This window comes from Mus caroli, chromosome 6 (assembly GCF_900094665.2).
Source record: "Mus caroli chromosome 6, CAROLI_EIJ_v1.1, whole genome shotgun sequence".
Classification (NCBI taxonomy): domain Eukaryota; kingdom Metazoa; phylum Chordata; class Mammalia; order Rodentia; family Muridae; genus Mus; species Mus caroli.
The window spans coordinates 93,842,761-93,865,508 of NC_034575.1; the positions used below are offsets into that span (position 1 = coordinate 93,842,761).

The following is a 22,748-nucleotide window of genomic DNA, read 5'->3' on the forward strand; positions in this document are numbered from 1 at the left end:
CTTCTTCTTCTCCTCTTGATGAAATCATACTGATTTGCTTCCCTGCTTTTTTAGGAACACAAATTTAAATAGGGAGGAAGGGTGGTGAATGAACAACAGTCACTTGTTTGGAGAGGCTCTGTGGAATCCTTACCGCCCCCTGCATGTGTGTGCTCTGTAGAAAGGGGGCATGGTGTTTCTCAGGTCAAGTTCAGATGAAAGAGAGAAGTGGATAACCTACCTTTCTGGGGAAGATGAAATGGCTGTGTCTTCTCATTACTTCATTTTTNCCCCTAACTCACTCTGTGACAATATTGCTGTGGCAGATATTGGCTGGCCATGGAACATTTGAAAGAGCAAAGGTCTCATGAATGGTCTGTGTGTCACCATAGCTGCAGAGTCAAAACAATCATCCTTCATGTGTTTCCTGAAGCACTCCAGAATGGATTCCAGCTTTGGTGTCAGCCCTTTGATCACACTGTTAACTGAAAACAAACTATTACGGAAAACATAGCCGTAAAGAAACATTGAACAGACATTTGTGTCATTCTGTTTTCTCAGTTCCTGTGGTATGCTCAGATGGTAACACACAGTGATAATTGAGTGTGGAAAGTCCTTCTAAAAAATTCATGTTCTTGAGTCTGCTTACGGACATGATGTTACTGACATAATCAATGACATCTCATTAGCTTTTAATAGTGAAATCCATTCTCACTAAAGAGTAGATACTGGTATTTAAAAAGAACTTGTCATGGATACCCCAGAGACTCATAATTCCCCTTTTTTTGTACTGTTCACCTCACACCTTAGTACTGATGAGAGTAAGTATTAGGGTGCTAGTTTACAAGGAGAGTATTTGAGAGTCTCCATTTACCTGGAAACAACCTGGGAAATGGTCCTGGTGAATTGCCTCTGGATGTAGGAGGGAAGAGATAGTTTTGGTGAGACCATGCCAGCCTCTGCCTCCAGTGATGAGGCTGATGATGGTGATGGTGTTTTTAATGGTGAAGGCGATGGTGTATCAGATTCTTATGTTTGCATGTCTGTCCCAAGTGGGTGTGAGACATTACTCCCTGTGCCATGGCATAGCCTGTGGATGAGACTGTTCTTATTTCCATGTTGTATATGAGGAAACAGAGGGGTTGAATAGTTTCCCTTTGGGGGCATAGCTCGTGAGGGGAGAGGAGCTTGCGTATGAAGTTCCTTTTATCTGCTCCTCACCATATCCTTTTGTCTGTGGCCTGGAACCAATTTCTCTGTTCCACTTGTATCTTTTGCCTGGAGCTCACTTGCTGGAATGTTCATCAAAGGTCCAAGGTCCTTCCATCTTAGCCTCAGTGCATAGCTCAGTTTTTAAACCGTGTCTACCTTTTGAATTCCTGGCAGTATACTGTCACTATTCAAGTAGTCCGGGGGATACTAACTTCCACTGCAAATATTCAGTGCGTTCGCCCTGATTATGCATGCATGAGTTTTCTCTGGAAAGTGTGGTTTTTCTGTGAGTCACAGAGAAGTATTTGATCCAAGAGTTGAAGATACTGTTGCTGATAACTCTCACAAATGAGTACCCAGAGGCAAGGGACATGTCCTCTTGTTGGTTCTTTTTGTGCATGACTTTAACAATACTATGTTTTTTGAGTGTCTGGAGAGATGGATATATTTACTTGTAGATTGTGATTTAAGGAACAGAGGGTATGAATTCATCTGTGCCTTGGGTAGAAAACTGTCTCATGAGTAATTTCTCAAAACTACATTTTCTTCACTGAGAAAAGGACAGCATAACAGTATGAGAGTTANGGTACTGTTATTGGAGATTAAAATGAAGCATGTATGTGCATGACGATCCATTGCATACCTTCCATAAGCAACTAAACTCCCTACTACTGCTTCTGATTAAGGGTCTTTGAAAAGGCTGGAAAGAAGAGGTTCTCAGAATTTCCGTTGGATTGTCAGAGAGTTACTGAAGGCTTCAGAGCATAAGGCATTTTTCTGTTGCTCTTGANTCTTAAAGGCTTTGAGCCACTGTTGGTGTAGTCATGGATACAGGGAGGTATGACCCTGAAATGTCATTCTCTTTTCCTGTGGCCATGACCCTGGGCCTACCATGTCCCAGGCTTGACAGAAGGATACCCAAAAACGCCATCTCATAGAAACGTTGTGATCTGGGCACTCTGCCCCCAAGGAGTCAGACATATGCTTTTTATGTTTAAATCAACAGAAAAAAGTGCAGCTGTAGCCACTGCTCTGCATAATTGTTGAAGTAGCCCTTTTTGTAGGATAGTCACAGAGTCCCCAAGTGTCAGGTAGTCCTCCCTGTGTATCACAGGTGTGTATATTAGGTCAGATAAAAGTCAGCAGCCACTGAGCGATGTCACTTCTGCCACAGAAATGATGAAACTGTACATAAATCAGGGCATGAGATTGTGGTAATTCAGCCACAAGGGTTATGCATGGCAAGAGGGGGCCACGTAAAAGCTGCCTCCTTGGATGCTTCTGAACTCCACCCCTGTGATGAGCCATATCACACTCAACACAGAAAATGTTACTTAGAGTCTCTGAATAGACTACATTGCATGCTGAATGTTACTGATCCTGGGTCAGGTGGGCCTTTCCTGTAGTTTTTGTGTCCATCATTTCATTTATCATTACTATCACCTTGGTTGAGTCACTTGCAAACACTCCTCCTGAAACCCCCAGTATTCAAGAACAGATAGCACATTTATGACTGCTCCAGACTAGAAGCCATCCTGAANGCACATTCNCTTGTAAATGATCAACCAGATATGGTTCCAGGGAAATCTAATTAGCAACTAAAAGCAATAGACTCTGGATATCTGTGCCTTGTGGGAAACTCTCAAATCTATTTGCCAAGGCCAGAAACATGATTCCAGAGGCTATATATATGCTGACTGGAGAAGTCTGTAGAGCACTTGGGTAGCAAAGCCTCAGGTTTGTTCCCCAGCACCACCTAAACCAAGTGCNGAGGTTCGCACCTGTAATTCCCCAACTCAGAACTCGAAGGCAGCAGGATGGGTAGTTCAAAATCATCCTCAGCTCTGTAAACTAATAAATGGTTTCTGGGAGATAGTGCTCAGGAGAGACTTGANTACCTCTGGGCAGCACAAGGGAGTGATGGTCCCATACCTTCCTGTGGGGATGATGTTTACGGGACTATACATCCCTACTTTATTAGAACCACACACAAAGGAAAGGCAAATTTGAATGATTAAAGGTGGCAATTAAATAATACTAATTGGATGATGGTAGCTATGCAGTATGCTCCTGAAGAAATGCTTTGGCAGCATGGTACATGAGATTTAAATTCTGTAACTATTGTGTAAATGCCATAAGGTATTTGCGGCTTAGTTGCAGTAATGCTTTGCTTCCTGAGAACCTTAGAGGAAATCCCCAGCCCAGGACCTGTATGGCGTCTCACTGGCTTTTAATAAATAAGCCCAAGAAGATAAAAGTTAACTTAGGAGGTTATACGTCTCTGATGAGCATGGGATAGTGGAGGAAAGCAGATCTGTTACTAGTAGGGGGTTATTGCTGAGAAAGCGGGAAGGCTTTGTCCACCACAAGGAAACATTAGAGGAGAAAGAGATCAATATTTGGAGGCTATGTCCGGGGAAGTGAGGAAGGTTTGCCAAGGAACGATCTTGAGGAATAGATTAATTTTAAAGTATTTTTGAGAGGACTTTTAGTTGAAGATTTACATTCTATTAAAACATTTTTCAATGTTTAAATTTTATTTTATGGGTATAAGTATTTTCTTGCATGTATGTCTGTGCATTACATATGAGTCCCTGGAGGCCAGAAGAGGGTATAAATCCTCTGGAACTGGGATTACAGACAGCTGGAAGCTACCATNTGGGTTCTAGGAATTGAACTTGTGTCTTCCACAAGAGCAGCAATTGGCCTTAGTTACTGAGCCATCCCTCCAGCCTGAACCATAGAATCTTACAAAGTAATCAAATCTTGTATTCACTTCCTGATAAATTTTCAGCAAGTTATCAGTGTCCGCTCTGAGAGAGAGGATAGATTGGCACCCTTTTCTAACCCTTCATTACTCCTTACTCTAAATACCTACACTCTCCTCATTTCTTGTGTGTGTGTGTTGCATTTACATGTTCATATGGATGGGTATACACATGTGTGCAGGTGCATGTCAGGTGTCTTCCTTANTTGTTTCCTACTTTATTTCTTGAGACAGGATTTATCAGTAAACCTGGATCTCATTGATTTGGCTTGACTGGGCTCCAAAAATCTACTTCTGTCTGCCCTATTTCTCCCAGATGCTATAGATGAAGGTCCATATTGTCCATGCCCAGCTTTTATGTGTGTGCTGGAGATCTGAACTCAGGTTCTCATGTGCTGACTTCTAACAACACTTTAATGCTTGTCTAAGTTTTATTTAACTATGTAAATCAAAGGTTAGCCCAAGTTTTATTTAACTATATCAATCAAATCATGCAGTCTGTACTTCCTTCCACATGTGAACTATTTTGTTCATCTGTATGTAACTGAATTCACCTCGTGACACAGCAACTAGAGCTATCTGAAAGGAGGGAGCCTTAACTGAGAAAATGCCTCCAGAAGATCTAGTTGTAAAGCACTTTCTTAATTAGTGAACAANGAGGGTGGGCCCAGTCCATGGCTCGTGGTGCTATTCCTAGTTCTGGGGTCTATAGTAAATCAGGCTGCGAAAGCCAAGGAGCAAGCCAATATAATATGTAGCACCCCTCCATGGCCTCTGCATCAGTCCTGCCTCCAGGTAACTGCCCTGTTTGAGGTCCTGTCCTGACTTTCTTCCGTGATGAACAGCAATATGGAAGTATAAGCCAGAGAAACCCTTTCCTCCCCAGCTTGCTTTCTCGTCACGGAGTTTCACCGCAGCAACAGAAATCCAAACTAAGACATGACGGTAATAGTAATCCATGCACTGGTGGCATTGCCATGTGTGGGTCCCAGTATCGATGGGTTCTGTACTGTGCTGCGGTTTTGTATCTTTCCACTCTTGTCCAGCTTGGGTAGATAGATAACAAGAACCGTTTTGGAAAAGGCTTTGAGTGAATTCACACCCTCAGCGGGGTGGTCCTATTGCTCTGTTCCTCACTTGTACTGGTTAGCATATCTATCTTACTTTGCTGGACAGTGTGGAGACATTGGGGCAGAAAGAGAGTGTGAATATATGAAGGGTATTCCGGGCAAGAGAGCGACCTCTGTGAGCATGCGCAGTGAGCACATGCAGCTAGACTTTGAGCATGCGTGAGCTGAGCTGCCCATGTTGCCTGGGTTCATTAAGTCTAGGGAGGTAGGTTGGTCCTTGATTGGCAGGCAAAATAAAACATTTGAAATTCTTTCATTATTTATTAGTGAGCCATTAATTGCCTGAGAGCAGCAAACCCCTGCCTAGGAAAGATTCTCTAGGCACAGGCAGCCCAGTTTAGCCGTCCAGGTTAGAGCGGAATCGTGTCAGAATAATGGAGAAATCGAGGAAACACAAGATTTTGGTTATTGCCAGATAGGTCTGCTGCTCCTTGGGAGATGAGGTACATTTGACATGTGGTATCTTAGGTAGCTATATGATGCCACTAGTGTCCTTTAAAATTTCTTTAGTGACTGACTCTTGCTATCTCATTTTCTCTCTATCCTTACTCCTCTTTGGATTAAATATATTTTTCTCCTTCCTTCCTTCCTCCCTCCCTCCCTCCCACTTTTTTTTTTTTTTTTTTACCTTTTCTTTAATAGGGTCTCACACTGTAGTCCGAGCTGGCCTGGAATTTAGTATTTAACCTTGGTTGCCATGAACTCCTAGCCATCTTCCCTCTTTAGCCTCTGGAGAGATGTGAGAGAACACACCTGTCTTNTTATTCGATGTATCTTACATTTAGAAAAGCATTGAAAGTCCATCCATCTACTAAAGAATAATGAACTGACTACATGTGCACAAAGCACTCCTTTGCTTTTTATTATGGTCTACGTCAATGGGTCCAATCCTAAACCTTGCCTTGGCCTTTCACCTGTTGGGATCACATAACAGTGCTCTGTGATTTCCTTTCCTCATTCAGCATTTGCTCGGGCTATAAAGAGTACATATGGCTGTGGCTCACTAGTGTGTCCTGGTCCACTGTGTGGATAGTTCTCAGTTTATTGACCCAATCCCTCCTCACCTTTAAGTGCTGACACACTGACCCANATATTGTGGCACGTGTGGTAGACTTGTCCATTCATGCTCTGTGTCCCATAAACTGAAAAAGCTGTCCATAAGCTCANTAAAACGTTTGGCTAATAATTTAATGTTTGCGAAGACTTGGGAGGACTTTGTGTTCTGTGTGGGAGACACCTCCCCTCCCTCCTCCCCTACACCTCCCTCCCTCTTCCTCCTTTCCCTCCTCCTTCTCGTATGTCTGGGTATGGTATGCATTGGGTGCATGAGTGTTCACGTTATATAGGCACACATGGTATGTATATGTATAAGTGCATGTGTGCATGCACACACATGCAAGCCTTGGCCTGATCCTGGGGAGTCTTCCTGGATCACTCTGTGCCTTGTTCATTTAGGTAGCTTCTCAGCGAACTCAGGGCTCACCTGGGCAGCTACTCTAGAAAACTTGCTTCAGACACTCCGGAACCTTGCCTCTTGATATCCATATAGGCTGGCATGGAGCAGATCCTGGATTTCGCTCTGGTGTGGCAAGTACTTTGGCTGCTGAGCCACCTCAGCCCAGACATGTTTTCCCATGNGTTTTCTGTGAGACTGGTGTCTGCATTGCGGCACAGCTGGCAGCATCTCTAGCCTCCTCCATTCGTTGGTCTAATAGCACTCCCTCTCNATTTGAAAAATAAGAAATANTGTTCTAAGACCTTTGTCCCCAGCATCTGTACCTTCTGTACCTACACNGGCAATCTTGGGCTNATTTCTGTGCTTCATCCCAGCCNCAGGTGGGTGGCTGTGNGTGAGGATATTTNCTGTTGTCTTTGGCAATGCCCTTTTTCCTGTCCTGGTGATCAGCCCTGCTCTGTTNCCAGTGCCTGTTGCTGTGTTCTCATGGATCACAGGCTTCCCTTTTTCTGAATGCCTTCCATCAGTGTTCACTTTCTGGTTCTGGTGAGACTACACACTTATTAATAGTCATAAAAAGCAAGTAATTTAGAGAAAACAAATTGTATACTTTTTAGACTGGTCAGCTTAATAGGCAATAATAAATACATAGTAGTAAAGTTTAAAAGATGATGAGCTATATGATGTTCATATTTGAAATGCACATTTAAAACATTTACTTTTATGTGTATGGGATTTTACCCACACATATACCTGTATAGCATTGTGTATTGNCCAGTGCCTGAAGAGACCAGAAGAGGGAATTGGGTTTTTGAGTCTGGACATACATACCATTGTGAATCTCATGTACTTGCTGAGAATCGAATGTAGGTCCTCTTGAACAGGAGCCAGTGCTCTTAGCTACAGAGCCATCTCTGTGCCCGTGAAGTACATATACATCTTATAGCACTGATTCTTTGCTATCCATTTGGGTCGTCTTCCAGAAAGCATCGTGGCATGTCCATGGTTCACAGGCTGTGTGTAGGCAAAGATTGCTATGGATGTAGTCCGACCCCAGAACTTATTGTAAAGATTTTAATTTTCAAGTTATGTNCATATGTATATGTGTGGGCGTGTGCACATAAGTACAGGGCACCCAGAAGAGGCCTTTGGAATACCAGGAACTGGAATTTGAGGAAGCTGTGATCTTCTCTGCATGGAAAATGGTGTGTGGGAGTCCTAGGAACCAAATGAGTTCTCTGCAAGGGAAAATATGCTCTTAATTGCTAAGATATCTTTCAAACTCCCAATCATAAATTACATTAAAGTATTCAGTGGATTTTTTAAAACTCAATTGTGTGGTTCTTGAGCACAGAATTTGTACATAACAATATTATATTTCAGTGTTAAAGGCTGGGCATGCCTTGATAAGACAGTTCTCCCAGCAAAATAAGATGAACCATGTAAATTCAAAATATATTTAATATTACCCAGCTCTTTTAAACTTTGTGTGTGAATTCCCCNCATCCTTACACTCTCAGATAATAGGAAGCCTGTCCATGAACCCCAAAATATTGCAAAGTTAGNTCCATGTAGTGTATCACTAGCAGGGAATTTGTTTCAAAGAATGCCTTGTGATAATTCATCATGAAGTTAGAAGGATTCCCACCAAACCCAAACCCAGCCATTAACTAACTGTGTGTCTCATAAGGAAACATAGGCAGTGTCAGCAGAGGGATCCTCAAAGACTAAACCATGTCCTCTAGCCTCACCCNANGTTCTGTTCTCACAGGCTTGAGGTCTTCTCCTCAGGGCAGAGGCCCTGTTTGCAGGCTCCGTCAGCACCACTGCCTGTCACTTCCATTGTGAAGTTCTCAGTCCTCCTTGGCAGGACCCTACACTTCCNGCATGGAATCCTATCTGCAAGTCACGCTCATTTTCCACAGTGAGTGAGAGAGAGATTAGGGCTAAGCTCGCCTGTGACCGTGTCAGAGCCCTGTATGGCTCTGTTTTATCACACTGAAATTCTTCATAGCTGTTGGCGTCCCACTACTGTGCAGGAGGTCACTATTTCTGGGCTGTGTTTAATCTTGTTTCCCCTGAAGGATTCTGGCACATTCTTCATTTCTCTGATTGCTTCTCAGACTCCAGCTATTCCCCTGCTAAGTTCCTTGCTTTTGCTTCTAGAAACAATGTAATGCTTCAAATACTGAACATAATTTGAGGGAGTGTTATATAGTGTTTAGACACAAGCACAAGTCCTTGTAAAGCTAATATAATGAAANTGAAGAAAATGTTCAGATAAGGTATGTGGTCTGGGACACCCAGAGGCCTGAGCTTTCTGCCTAACAATGGGCAAGTGTTGAAAGGCTGAAACACATTAGCATCGGAGATGTCCTGAGATGAAAGAATTCTGAAAGGCCTCTTTCAGCGTGTGACTCCAAGGCTACTTACTGTGGAGTCAGTGTGTCCGGATTCGAGATCATGTTGAACCTCGCTCTTGGGAGCCCTTGCTCATGACTGTCTTTGCAGAGAGGCTCTGTTAATCTCCAACTTTCCAAAGACCATGCTTTTCTGAGAACCCATCTCAAATCATTCATTTTCTCCCACTTTTCCCCATTATCGTGTGTAAACTGTGTCTTAGGTACAGGGACTTTTTTCATATACATGTAAGACCTTACGTATCCTTACGTATTTATTTCTGTGTGTCTTTGTGGCACAGCATGCATGTGGGGGTCAGGAGGCAACTTGCAGGAATCCATTGTCTTTTTTTTACCACCTGGGTCCCAGGACTGAATTTTGGTGCTTGAGGGAAGGCTCCTTCACCTGCCGAGCAATTCAGCTTTGCTTTATTTAAAAAAAAAAAAAAAATTGCAATTTCACATGTTTTCCCAGGCCCCTTTAAAGCAGGCGATTTAAGGGCAAACAGTGTTTCTTCTTAGTTTCTGTCTAGTAACTGCCATTATTTTAACTCTTGTTCGCTATGAATATTCAGGAAAGTCTGCCTAACTCTTGTGTGTGGTTTTACAAAGTCAGATCCTGGCCACAGGTGACAGTGAATGCATCATGTTAATGAATTAATCATTGAACGCACTGCCCAGTGGGTGCTGAGTGTCTCCCTGGTGTGGAACTGTAGTTCATGGGTGGAGTGGTAAACAGAACAGATATGGTCCATGCCTTCACGGAATGCAGAAATCCAGTGGGGCCTGGGTTAGGGTCAGGAATGAAGGGAGTCCAGCCCCAGGTCTAATTTTAGAACTGCTTCACTCTTTTGATCCTTGAGTGGCTTTTGTAAACGTGAAACAGAGGACTGTGGGTTGTGGAGCGGCACAGCCCAGCTCTGTGCTCCATTCATGTGTTCAGTTTTGGAAAGTCTCCTATGTCCTGTTCCTCGCCTCCTTTATTTAAGTAAAGAGATTAAATCCTTGTGAGGTGCGATTTGCAAATGTGAGGTACAGTGTGGCAGGATGCTGAGGAATTCTCCACATCTCTGACTCTCCTCCTGCTTATCTTTAAGATAAACCAGAGATATAATCTCACTTACCCACCCTCTCCCCCCAGTTTTCCCCATTTCCTAATAACACTACAAGAAATGATGACCAGACCCAATATTAGGAAGCTGAACTCTTTGTTAATAACAATATCATTGTAGCTAGTAACAATTATAGACTGTGCAATTCCCAAGCTATCTGTTTAAATCAATAAATGATTAGTATTAACACTAAACATTGCTGTTAAGACTCTAATGTCCATGGCATAATTCTGACATATACCAGGCATATCAACTAGAACCTAAGCTGTAGCAGGTGCTAAAGTACTTGTTGAGCCTATGAGTTTTGATAAGAATATTTTTATTTTTCTACCTCTTATTCATGATTTTGCTATTGTTATTTCAATACAAATCATTGTTTTAATATTGGAAGCCAGATAAACTTGGATTAATATAATTATTATTTCCATATCTTCAGCTTGGTCTGTAGTACCTGAACATTATCAGTGTCTAATAACTATTCATAATAACTATTCATAGGAGAGATGGACAGCTTTGCTAGGCACTAGATAAAGAGCATAAGGTTTAATATTTATAACAAAGATGCATTTTTCCTTTCTGACTTTTCATGGCACTACTGTTTAAAATTATAACTGTTACTATCAACATAAATATATGGCTTGATTATAGCAGGGCCCCCTAGAGTGTGAATTAGGTACAGAAAGCTAATATGTATCCAGTTTATTATGAATGATTGGATTTAATCAACAGACAGGAAGGATTTCTGTGCAAATATTATTTTCCCCAATTTAAATCCTGTTTGCTCAGCACAACTGAAGAAGATGTCATTAGTATAGGAGTGAGAGAGAGTATTCGAGCTGCTTCAAGTACTTGGGGAAATTTGACAAGTAGCACATATTCGGAGTGAGGTGATCTACCAAATGTAGTCCAGAGTGGTGCTTTGACCAGTTTTGGATCATACTAATTTTGCTATTTAAGACAAGATTTCCCACTTGACTCCCAGTTTTATGTTCGTATAATAAAAACTATAAATTATAAACATAACTGACACACAGAACCAGAGCAGAAGGCTTCTGCTAGAATTTAGTTTGCAGCTGAGACAGCCATTGGAAAGACAGCTACTTAAATGGTAGCAGAAGTTACCACTGTTGTGGGTCTTATGTATCCACTAGGATTATTGAATCACACACACACATCTAGTCCTTTCTTTACTTTTATTTTATTTTTATGTGTATAAAGGTTTTGCATACACATGTGTATTTGCTCTAAATTGTCCCTGGTGCCCACGGCACCTAGAAAAGGGCACTGAATCTGCAAAAGCAGAGTTACGGACGGTTGTGAGCTTCTGTGTGCACTGAGGACCTAAGAGTGGTTCCTTTGCAAGAGCATGGAGTGTTCCTTACTACTTAGCTATCTCTCTGTCCTCGCTGGCCCTTTCCTGAACTTACAAATACTTTACAATAGTCATTTCAAATATTAGGTTTAAGAAACATCTTAAGTTTTGTCTCTGAATAATGATCTTTCTTTATTCTAGAATTCAAAGTTCTTTCTTAGCATAACACCAGCTTTGCATTCTGAGTTCCCGTTCCTCAGGCAGCACTGAGTGGATGCTATTTTCCAGGCCCCTGCTAAGTACTTTTCCTGCCATATCTCATCTCAGTATGACATTTATCTCCAGGAATTAAATGACTTGCCCAGGGAAAGCCAGGCTGGGGGCAGGCATGCTCTGGGTCCACATTGAGTAAGCATACAGTCTATTCTTCGTTGGCAAAATGATGCTGAATTAGAGCCCAGCTGAGAGACAGCTACTAATGTGTTTATAAGAGGGTGGGCTGCTAAGAGATTTGTTGCTTAGTTCCTGACCACACATCTTGTAACAACTGGTGCTTTTGCAATTTAGTGGCTTCCAGTCATCATCTACTGCACTATCATGATCTGTGAGACCCATTCCCTCTCTACTCACCACTCAACTCTTGGCACGTGAATATGATCTTCTACAGTGAACAGTGGTGATTGTATCGTTGCCAGAACAGTGTAGGTGATATTACATGATTTGGATGGTACGGGTCAGGCATTCCACATGGCCTTCTGACTCAGTCAAGAAACATAGTCAANGTGAGACTGACGAGGCTGCTGCTAAAACTTCATGGCACACTGCTTTACAGCAAATGGAAAGGAACACCCAAATCACTAATGGACTCCCTTGTGTTACTCCCCGTGACGTGTTACTCCCTTTGGTGCTGTNCTTCTATACATCTTACAAGGCTGGAGGTCAGTTCACAGGCAGCATCACCACAGACCCTGAAGAATGTTTTGTGCCCCAGTATTTGATGTCCTTGCTGCTGCTCCACCCTGGTCTTACCATACCACCTTCAATATATTGAAGCTTTAGCTGATAGAGGGACCATTATTTGGCATGCAGCTTGTAATGTATAAACCAGGAAACCTAGCTGGCCAGGCTATTTTCCTTCTTTCTCTCCATCTCTTTCCAGCGCCTCTTGTGGATTATATAGTACTTAGCAGCATTTCTGTCACTGATGTCCTAGTGTGTCACTGAGAGAAAGGGACAGAGGAAGGTGTGTTTATTTTCTTCAGCAACCAAGACCATAGCCAGGGCNGCTTGTGAAGCCACCTTTGATAGCTGAATATTAGGGTCCTTAAAGACACTGCAGTATCTGTGCTCTTGTTTAGAAGGAACTGCTGTGCTAGATGGTACTGATGGAGGGACTCCTCCCATTTTAGCCCCGCTGCCCTTAAAAGGTGGCCAGAGGCATTCTGTGTTCTTTTTTCTCCCTGTTTCCTCTCTTTTCACTGATCTCACACACACACACACACACACACTCACACTTGTGTGTGTGTGTGTGTGTGTGTGTGGTCCCTTTCCTCAGTCTCCTCATTGCCTCAAACTCATGATCTTCCTGCCCCAGCCTCCAGTGCTGGGATTATAGGCAGACTTTTTTTTTTAAAAATCATTTCTTTAAAGCTGTTAACAGTAACAGAGAAGCCAATGGTTTTTCTTTTTAGTGAGTCAAGAGTCAGAGGAAGGTTCACCTTTCTAAGACTGTACTGTAAAGTCAGACAGTGAATCACTGACCCCTTCACAGCAGCTTCCTGCTTTTACTTACCCCGTAAGGAAAGCGAATGATATTTTATCAAATTTCTCATATTATACAAATAGCACAATCATGCCAGGGCCCCCAACTTNCTGTTGTCTCAGCCTCTCAGCTTACACAGGTTGTGATATGCTAGTTACAAATACCTATGGCCTACTAATAGNAGACGGCTGACCTGTCACTGCCTTTGACACCTGGACAGGGACTTCCTTTGAAGTGAACCCTAGGAGACAAAAGGAGATCATTGGAGCTAGGGAATTAATCTAATGTATTGATTACTAAAGAAAAAAGCCAAATTGATATTTTAAATATTTATCCCTTCATTACCTGCTTAAAAGTTCCCTGCAGACACACTGTGAGACCCCTGTGCACCCCTACGCATTGCCTTTTTATGCTTAGGACAGATGTTTTTATAAACATTTTTTTNCCTCTAGCTGTTTGCATAAGCATCCTCTACCCAATTTCTTAATAATGTTGGGGTATCAGTACGTCAGAGTTACCTGCAATAACCTAATTCTCTCTGGCTCGTCTTCTCAGCCTTGAAGGGCTTCTCCGAGTGCCAGGGACAGAGAGCTAGCTGTCTTCCAGAGGAGGTTGTTATATCATTGAGGCAGCAAGGTCTGCTCTTGGATGGAGAAAGAAATAGAAATAAGATAGGGAGAGATAAACGTGATGGAGTGCTACTGAGCAGTGATTTCTGCAGAGAGGTAGTCATTAAAANTTTCCTCTAGTCATGCTGGGACACTTGGAATAGAACTGCAGTTCCAGCTCCTGAAACGTTGTTCTCCAGTCTGACATCTACAAAAAGAAGCTGTGNTGAGCCCCTTTAAAGCATCTACACAAGCATATACATTGTGTGTCCTGCTTACAGCACTGCGTTCCTTTTTAATTGGGTAAATGCCTTCATTAGATCATACTTAATACATCTCTGCTTACTGGTTCTCATTTGTGTCAGCCATTTGTCCAGCCTTCCTCCAATCAGTCTAGAAAAGATTTATCCAGCACTTGTTATTTGCCAGGTACTGAGAATAAAATAGATATGTATAAATACATATGAATAAAATAAATGTCAAGGATTCTGCCTGCTAAAACAATTACAATTTTGACTATGTGTTATCAAAGGAAGAAGTCAGCACCATTTTCTGAGACAATTTAACCCAGAAGTGGGTGTTTCTGCTTTAGGAAGAATGGTCAGTGAAGACTTGCCAGAGGGAGAGAGACCTACAGAAACTTTAATCCCAGAGCTCTGGAGGCACAGGTGGCTCAGATCTCTGTAAGTTACGAGATAATCAGGGCTATGTAGAGAGACACTGTCTCAATAAAACAAAACAAAACAAGAACAAATTTCATACCCAAGGGGGAAGGAACCAGCCTGGGTGGAGTACTAAGAAGGGGGTGGGGAGTATGGAGTACTCTGGGCATTCCTCTTCTACATGTCTCTTTGATAGAGTGGTTTGTGTCAGCCACGGAGAACAGAATGTCTCCAGTCTCCATCTCAGTCTTGCACAATGACACAATGTGTGAATCAGTAGATGTTGAAGGTGGAGGGCCCATGGGAAGGATTTCCNAGCATACAAGCTTCATGGTGTTAGGGCAATAAAGATACGTTGGTGACTATTGAAGGTGCTTTTTTGAGTTTTGTTACCACATTCTTGGATGACCTAAGGATTTTGTCAATATTGAAAACCTGTTATGGGATTTGTAGTGGATACTTTACAGAGTTAAAAGTTACGAGCAAGATTTATCCAGCAGTTAAAGAGAGCTTAGGTTCTTCAGTATTTTCCTGCCTTCTGTAGAGATGACTTANACAGAATGTATTATACAGGACTACATCTCCATTGTATTTATTTAGTTTTTAAAATTTGGTCTGGATGGGTGTCTTGCTTACATGTATGTTCAGGCACCACTTGAATGCCTGGTACCCATGGAGGCCAGAGGAGGGTGCCAGATCCCCTGGGGCTAGAGTTACAGATGGATGTGACTCACTATGTTAGTGCTGAGAATCAAACCTGGGTCCTTTAGAAGAGCTGCCAGTGAGTGCTCTTAACTGTTGAGCTACCTCTATTACCTCTATCCATAGTATGTTATATATCAACAGTTCCAGTGTTGAACTCTAAAGATGCCCTTCTGCAAGTGGAGTATTAAGGCAGACCCTTGAAGAGTCTCATTGATTTATCTTAAGGGTATGATGTAAGTAGAAGGTGCCGTGAGTTCTTTTGATACATCACTGATTTGAGAGCAATTGGCTAGGGTAACAACTCGGTGTTTGTAGATGATCCCGTAAGTCCCATATTGTGTACAATAGGTAGTCATGCTGGGGAGTTCATTAAAAAGGACAATGACTTTCAAGAGGTGTTCTTTGGGGATAGTGATCATTTAATCTCCAAATAAAATAAGAATCCTGAGCTTTGATAAAGGCATAACTTTGCTTTTCTTGAGATATAGTTTAGACAGGTTAGCAAGTGAAGACTCTTATCTCGTCTCTTTAGTGATTGGATTTTTCCTTCCGCCAAGATCCCAGTTTAGCTCCCTAGGAAAAGGTAGCTGTCACGTGGATCTTTGAGTATTTTAGATTCTGTTTTAGCTAAGGCCCTGTTTTTGAAAGGTCACCAAGCTTTCTGATGACTCTAGTTGATTTACTGCAATTTAGGACAAGGAGAAATAACTCTTATTTGAAATGAATTGGTAAGCAGTAATTTTATTCTGCTTTTTTTTTTGTGGTTTTACCCACTCCACATACATACTTTCAACTCATTTTTTAAATATGGTTTTCAAGTAAATGTTACATGTGTGTGCATGCATGTACACTCACTCATGTACATGTACAAATGTGTATAAACTCAGGACATAAATACAGATTATATAAGTGTATCGATGAAGTTGCTGACAAGATTTGCTTATTTATTTGTGGAGTGAGAAAGATGGCTCAGTAATGAAGGGTGTGCACTGTTCTGGCAGGAGATTCAAGTTTGTCTTCCAGCACTCACATAAAGTGGCTCTCAACTGCCTGTAACTCCAGGTATAGGGGTCCAATACCTTCTTCTGGGCTCTGCAGTCATCTGCATTCATGTGTATGGGTGCATACACATAAACATGCATACACATAATATGAATAAAACTTTACTTTTATTTGTGTGTGTATTTGTGTAAGTGTATATGCCCANGTGTGCACATATGTGCAGAAGTCACAAAATGACATAGAGTACTATCCTCTATCACTGCATATTCGTTTCGAGACAAAGTTTCTCCTTAAATCTGAGGCTCATGTTTTCCCATCAATGCTGAAAGCCAGCAAGGCCCAGAGATCTTCCTGTCTCCAGGGTCCTTGGAGCTCTAATCACCGGTGTCCAGAAGTCTCTGGGCTTGTTAGCTTGGTGCTGGGACCCAAACTGGTCCTCATGATTGTGTTTCAAGCACTCTTTAAAAAAATAATATTAAGGACTATATTTAATCCCCCATGTGTTTATCTGTCTATCTCTGTGTTTGCACACATGCATGTGTGTGCAGACATATATGTGACACAACATACATGTGGAGGTAAGAGGACACTTTTGGGGAACCATTTCTGGTTCTGTAGAGTAAACTCCAGACTAGCTGGTCCATGAACTTCCAGCCACTTCTGTCTATGCTTCCCGTCTTCCCATGGTGGTGCTAGAAATACAGATGTCTGCCATTATATCTGGACTTTTATGTGGCTTCAGGGATTGAACTTAGGTCATCAAGCTTGGGCAGTAAATACTTTTTAAAATCAGTATCTTACTCTGTAACCCTGGCTGGCCAGGATGGAACTTACCGTGTAGATCAGGCTGGNCTTGAACTCACAAGATCCACCTACTTCTGCCTGCTGACTTCTGGAATTAAAGGTGTGCATCACCACACCCAGCTTGCCAGGTTTCACTCACTGAGTTATATGCTCAGCAGATAGCAAGCACTCCTTCATTACTGAGTCTTCTTTCCAGCTCCTAAGACATTATGGTTTCATTTCAATAAATTACTGACAGTCAAACCATGGGCTATTCATCCCAAGACATTTACTGAATAATTATTAGGGTGGTGGCTTGTGAGATGTCTTTGTATTGGGGATATTTGCATCGGTGATATGTAGACAATGGCACATATGCACCTTCAGCTCAACCTTTGGTCCATTCCTGTGTCCATGAAGTTTCTTTGAGAGCATTAGTACCATAGAAATCTTTTTAAGATACCATAAATGAACTATACACATGTCCTTAAACAGTAATTTTATTTAGACATATATGGAAGTAACTAAAGGGAATCAGTCTTTGAGGACAGTGGGTTGACCAAAATGAAAAGTCAGACCAGGCTGTTGGCTGAACCAACCAGGGAAGCATTTAGAGTTGTGTTGTAGTAAGTGCCTGGAATTGACCTCATGGCTTTCATGGTCAATGTTTTAGAGCCAATGGAAGGGACTAGCCTTTTTTTTTTTTTTTATTGTGGGTAATCATTAATAAGTCACACTTTTAGACCTTAAACAATGAAATAACTTAACATAGCTTAAGCTAGTATCCAAGCGGGATAGAGTCTGACTGGATCCTCTGAAAGCACAACCCTTCACAGAGCTTCGCCTGCTAAGGTTTACCTCCTCTTACTGTCTTNCATCCCTTTCTCCATGTTTTCTCTCACTTTTTTCTGTTCCCTGGGTTCTCTAGGTGGGTCAGCGTTGACCCAAAATAGGCACTGCTGACCACAGTCAGAACTGTACAGGATATTTTCCTATTGATTTTTTTTTAATGGGTCACAATGACCATGAACATGTTGACTGCATTATCTTACTCCTGTCTTAGGTCAGCACCGAGACAGCCAATTATCCCTTCTCCTTTGACTGGTGAGGAAACTGGGGTAGAAAACNTTCAGTGCATTTACACAAGTCTCAGAATTAGTAAATGGTGGTATCTAAACGTGGATTCTTGAACACCAAGAATGAAGCTGTGCAGGGCTGCTTCAGAAGAGGAGAGGCATAGCTTCGTAGTTATCTTCTTACCCAGGGAAGCTCCTGCATCTAGAAAGGACCTAGTGACTTATGTATGAATACAACTATTCACCAGGGATGTGGTGCAATTTAATTTTCTCCATCTTTCTAATTACTGTCCACTAGCTTTACCAAAAAATGTATGCACCTTTCTTGGCTTTTCCCTAATTTGGCATCATCTTTCTTAACTATATTGGGCTATTATAACCTCCTACACTGGGACTANTGTAGTAGCTTATATTGGCTGTCTTCTCATTGGTTCTCTACATAGCAACCAGATATAAAATCCCACTGTGAGCTCATCAGTCCTCCAATGACAACTTTTTGGTGATTTCATTCTTATCCAGGGACTAAATGAGTGACTCCTCTCACTGGCTTGACAACTCTGGCATGGTCTGGTCTGGACACCTCTTAGGTGTCATACATATCACGATTGTCCCTCATTCTACCTTCAGCAACTTTTCCTGCTAACTCCCCCCCTTCAGCCTTTTACATGATCACAACTAAATGGAAGACTCGTCTACGTCCCACTCCCCAGCTCCAGCCTCAGCCCAGAGATTCTTGCCTAGGGAAAACCCCAGCTGACCTCGTGTAACTGTTTTCATCTCCTTGTAGTAACGTCCATATAAGTAATCATGGACTGATAGGATTCTTTAATATGTGTTTCCCACTGGGCTATAACATCTTAAGAATTTATACAGTACTTAAACTGGTGTAGCTATTCAGTGAATATTTATCAAGCAGGAGAGTAGACAAAAATTAAAAAAAAAAAAATGAACACGGAGCATACAGTTTCTTTGGCTAAAATCCCTGGCTGACTATTTTCTATTATTGGAGGCTCATTTACAAAATATAATTTTATTACATTATAGAATTGTGATGTATAGAAACATCAAGCTTTTCTATTCATTTAGTTTGGAGATAATCTCTGAGACACAGAAAGGCAAAGTCACTTGCCCCGGGGGACACAGCTAGTCAGTGTCAGATGTCTTTGTTGTGACCTTTGAATTGTTACAGGGAGAACCTGGCTCTTTTCAGAACTCTGTCAGGCAGCTCTGGTGCGATGAGCCTGTAGCATAAATATTTGATAATATTGATGTTGTCATGTCTGCATTTGAAAGTGTTTTCTCTTTGAGAACACGTATTACTCTTTTTTTTTTCCTTCTTGTATACTGATGTACTCAGAATTGATCAGATGGCAGTCTAAAATACACAGGCGTTTGGTCTAAAGATTTGTGTGCCCTGAAGGAGACTGTCACCAGTAGAAGCAGCTTGTGTGTTCCCTTTACCAGGCTGAGGTCAGCACTGCCCTCCCTCTACTCTAGGGTAGGTGGAAGGGTGAAAAAAGCCGTGTGCATCAATAGCCTATTAGTTGTAGAATGTGCGCTGTGTCCAGCAACCAAAACTGTTTGTATGGTTTCAAACTAGACAGNGATTCATGCTAGGCTGTTTGATATATTCTAGCTAAAATGGCAGTTANTCTCCTTTATAGCCTTCCTTGCCTACTTCTATGAGTGTGTTANGTGTTAAAAATCCACCACTATGTGACTTCCTTCTCCTTTCAAGTTCTCTGATGACATATGTCCCCTGCAAGCATGCGTCCCCTGCAAGCCTGAACTGGTGCCCAAGCTGGGGAAGGTCCAGTCAGCATTGCCAGAGCTTGCCTGGCTGCTGTGTACATTACTGGCCTGGCCCAGCTCGCGGAGTGTCCCCCCTGTGCAGATCGAGGAGTGCTGTGNCCCTCAGGTGCCATAGGTACTGGATTAAGCAGGTCTGCTATTGCAGACAGACACCAGGCTCCATTCTAGCGTGGAGCTGTGTTTGGATTGGAGTTTCCAGGGCCTTATCAGGAGCCACCCCTAGTGACACAGCCGGTGCCAGAAGTAACTTTGACTTTCACTCTTCGCCAAGGGCTTGCAGAACACCTTAAAGGAAGAAAGATGGAGGCGCTTAGATTTGAGATGCTCATCCCCTGCTCCTTTGAAAGCTTGTATCTGTAAGTGAAGCTTTATTCTGGAGATAGTTCTGGGACCACTTAACAGAAGCAGATCATTCTCTGATCGAGGAAGGAAGGCTTGCGAATTAGAAATACTGCCTGGTACTTTAAACTGTGGCTTTCATCAGCTGCAGCTCTAACCTCTTGTGCCTGGGTGTGATAAGGGGCAAGAGCTCATTTGGGGAGGAGGGACCAAAATGGGAGCCTTCTCGTGTAAAACGGAGTTTTGGTCATTAATAATGACAGGAAAAAAAAATCCTGAGTTTGAAAGATGGTTTAGGGCAGAGCAGAGCTTGATGCATAGTTATGAAATAGATCACGGTTTTGTTATGAATAAAAAGGCATTTTCTTTAGGAACATGCATGCTCTGTGGCACGTTTCCCCAAACTACCCTGCTGCAAACATTGTAACCCTCCCCCTCTGTGTGTGTGTGTGTGTGTGTGTGTGTGTGTATGTGGGGGCTAATTCCCTGACTATGGAATAGTAGCAGTAGCATTGTAAAATGTTCCGATTTGTATTTTTGCAAATTAATTTTTTTTCCTTGAAGGCAAGANCAAAACATTCAGACATCAGCATAGTCTCCTTGTCATAGAAATCCTGAACAAGATGAAGTAGCAGTTTTACAGAAGTACCAAATGGAAACAGACTAAGTAGATAAGACCCCTTCTCCTCTGGCACCTACTTTCTACTTTCGCTCGCTATTACTCCCTCAGATTAGGAAACAATACTGGAAGCTNGGTCTCCAAGTGAACCGGCTCTCAAGCAGATTAACTTATGCAAAAGCCACTTCTGGAGCTTAATAATTATTTACTGAGTGTTCCTGGGTCAGGAGAGGGGTTCTGATTAAGTCAGAGAAGCTATTTGTTCCATAGCTGGTGAAGGTGTACTTGAAGACAGCAAGAAGAATGGAAAAATACTAGGTGTAGCAGAACTATTTTTAGAATTTGATTCTTAAAAATGAAATTCCCATAAATTGAAGTGTGGGCTAACAGTCCGTCATTTGCAGCTGACAGGTCTTGAAGAGGTCCTGTAAAGGGTAATTTTGAAAATGGTTTCTATTTCTGCTGAAGTTTGCTTTTATAGATACCTTGTACATTCTCATCCCACGTGCCATTAAAACAGCTAATTATTCATCTTTCTAAAATGATCGAGCATTTTATGAACAAAGTACATATAATTATGCATTTGAAATACCATTATGCTGAAATTTTTAAAAATAAATCTNTGCCTTATAAATCAGATAATAGTTGGGAAGATGGTGCCTGCTCATTGTGAATCATGTCCTGCCGGAATGTACCTACAACCTGCAAATGTTTTTAGTTCTTTTTAAACAAGTTGAGGGATGACACCCAATCAAATGTGCCTTGAAGGTGCAGCATTAGGACAGACTTGAATGTGTAGCCAAATTAATCCTTAAGTTTAAATATTTCCCTAGGTAACTATAATATTTGTCACAGGAATATGCATCCCTCCAAACTTTCTGAATGAATCATCTAGCAAATGTCTTTGACAAAACTTGTGCTCTGAGCTGTTTGCCATTAACTTTTTCCCCTGCCTGGGAATTAATTGTGTATTTCCTTCCAGGAAAGCCAGTGAACACCAAAGCAGAAAGGAACATTCTAGACGCTTGTCTGTCTTGAAAATAACCCAAGAGCTTTCACTATGTGTGTGTGTGTGGGGGGGGGGATTGAGATGTTCAGCAAATGTGTTTCTCTGGGATTAAAGTACAGTGTTGGGCTCAGTGGGTAAAGCCCTTGCAGCACATGGGTAAGGAGCTGTGTTCAGGACTCTCCCATCCAGGTTAAGCCAGACTTGGTGGCATGAATCTGTAATCTCAGAGTTGCTATGGTGAAATGGGAAGTGGAGCTTATGGGTCAGCTAGCCTGTCCTGTCCAATAGAGAACAAGAAACCCTGTTAGGAGCAAGATGGGAAGTAAGCACTGATACCCATAGTTGGCCTCTGACCCTGATTCTCAGGTCATGACACTCANGTGCCTATCCTGCAATGCAGATACATGTTCAAATCATACACATACATCACACACATGCACACATGCATGTGCACATACACATGATATAAAATAATTTGCCATGATTTTTGTGCACTGTCCAGATTATCTGTGGGCTCTGATCTTAGCACTTAACTGTCTTAAGGCAATTTCACAGTTACTGCATGTCAAAAAGCCTTCTTCCATTGCCGTTTTGCACATGGAGAACCTAAGCTTTCAGTAGTTCTAAGCCAGCCAAGGTCTTACAGCTGACATGTGACAGAGCTAGAACTGGACTCCAAGCGTGCTGCAACCAGAGCTTGTTCTCTCATCTGTCTTATTTGCTATATTGTCCCTGGAAATGACAAGTAACTGGGTTTATTCCTCTGGTTTGATGCTGAGTGAGTCACTCCCAGCTTCTTTCTCTGAATTACCAATAACTAACAGTGGTGAGCTTTGAATGGGTTGTGGTTCCTCTGGATACTGCATTTTTTTTTGTCAGACATATTTTCCTAAGTCTAATTTACGGTTGACTGTGTGGCACCTGTCCAGGGGAGGAGGAAGTCATTGCACGGATTCACTGATGGTAGGGACTACCTCCAACTTGAAATGGAGAGAAATTCTTCT

At 42.0% G+C, this 22,748-nt stretch overlaps 1 protein-coding gene across 11 annotated transcripts in view; it reads left to right on the plus strand.

Annotated features, from left to right (window-relative positions):
* Mitf (melanocyte inducing transcription factor) overlaps window positions 1-22,748 on the plus strand; it is a 206,603-nt gene that overhangs the window by 97,146 nt on the left and 86,709 nt on the right. For 2 of the 11 annotated variants that reach the window (XM_021164527.2, XM_021164528.2), the window contains exon 1: window positions 19,894-20,133. The exons of 7 other annotated variants lie outside the window; for them this stretch is intronic. In XM_021164527.2, the coding sequence (XP_021020186.1) occupies window positions 20,078-20,133 (56 nt within the window). In that variant the 5' untranslated portion in view covers window positions 19,894-20,077. Of the gene's footprint in view, window positions 1-19,890; window positions 20,134-22,748 lie in introns of those variants that run through there. 2 more of the 11 variants (XM_029478307.1, XM_029478306.1) reach the window with 2 other exon arrangements.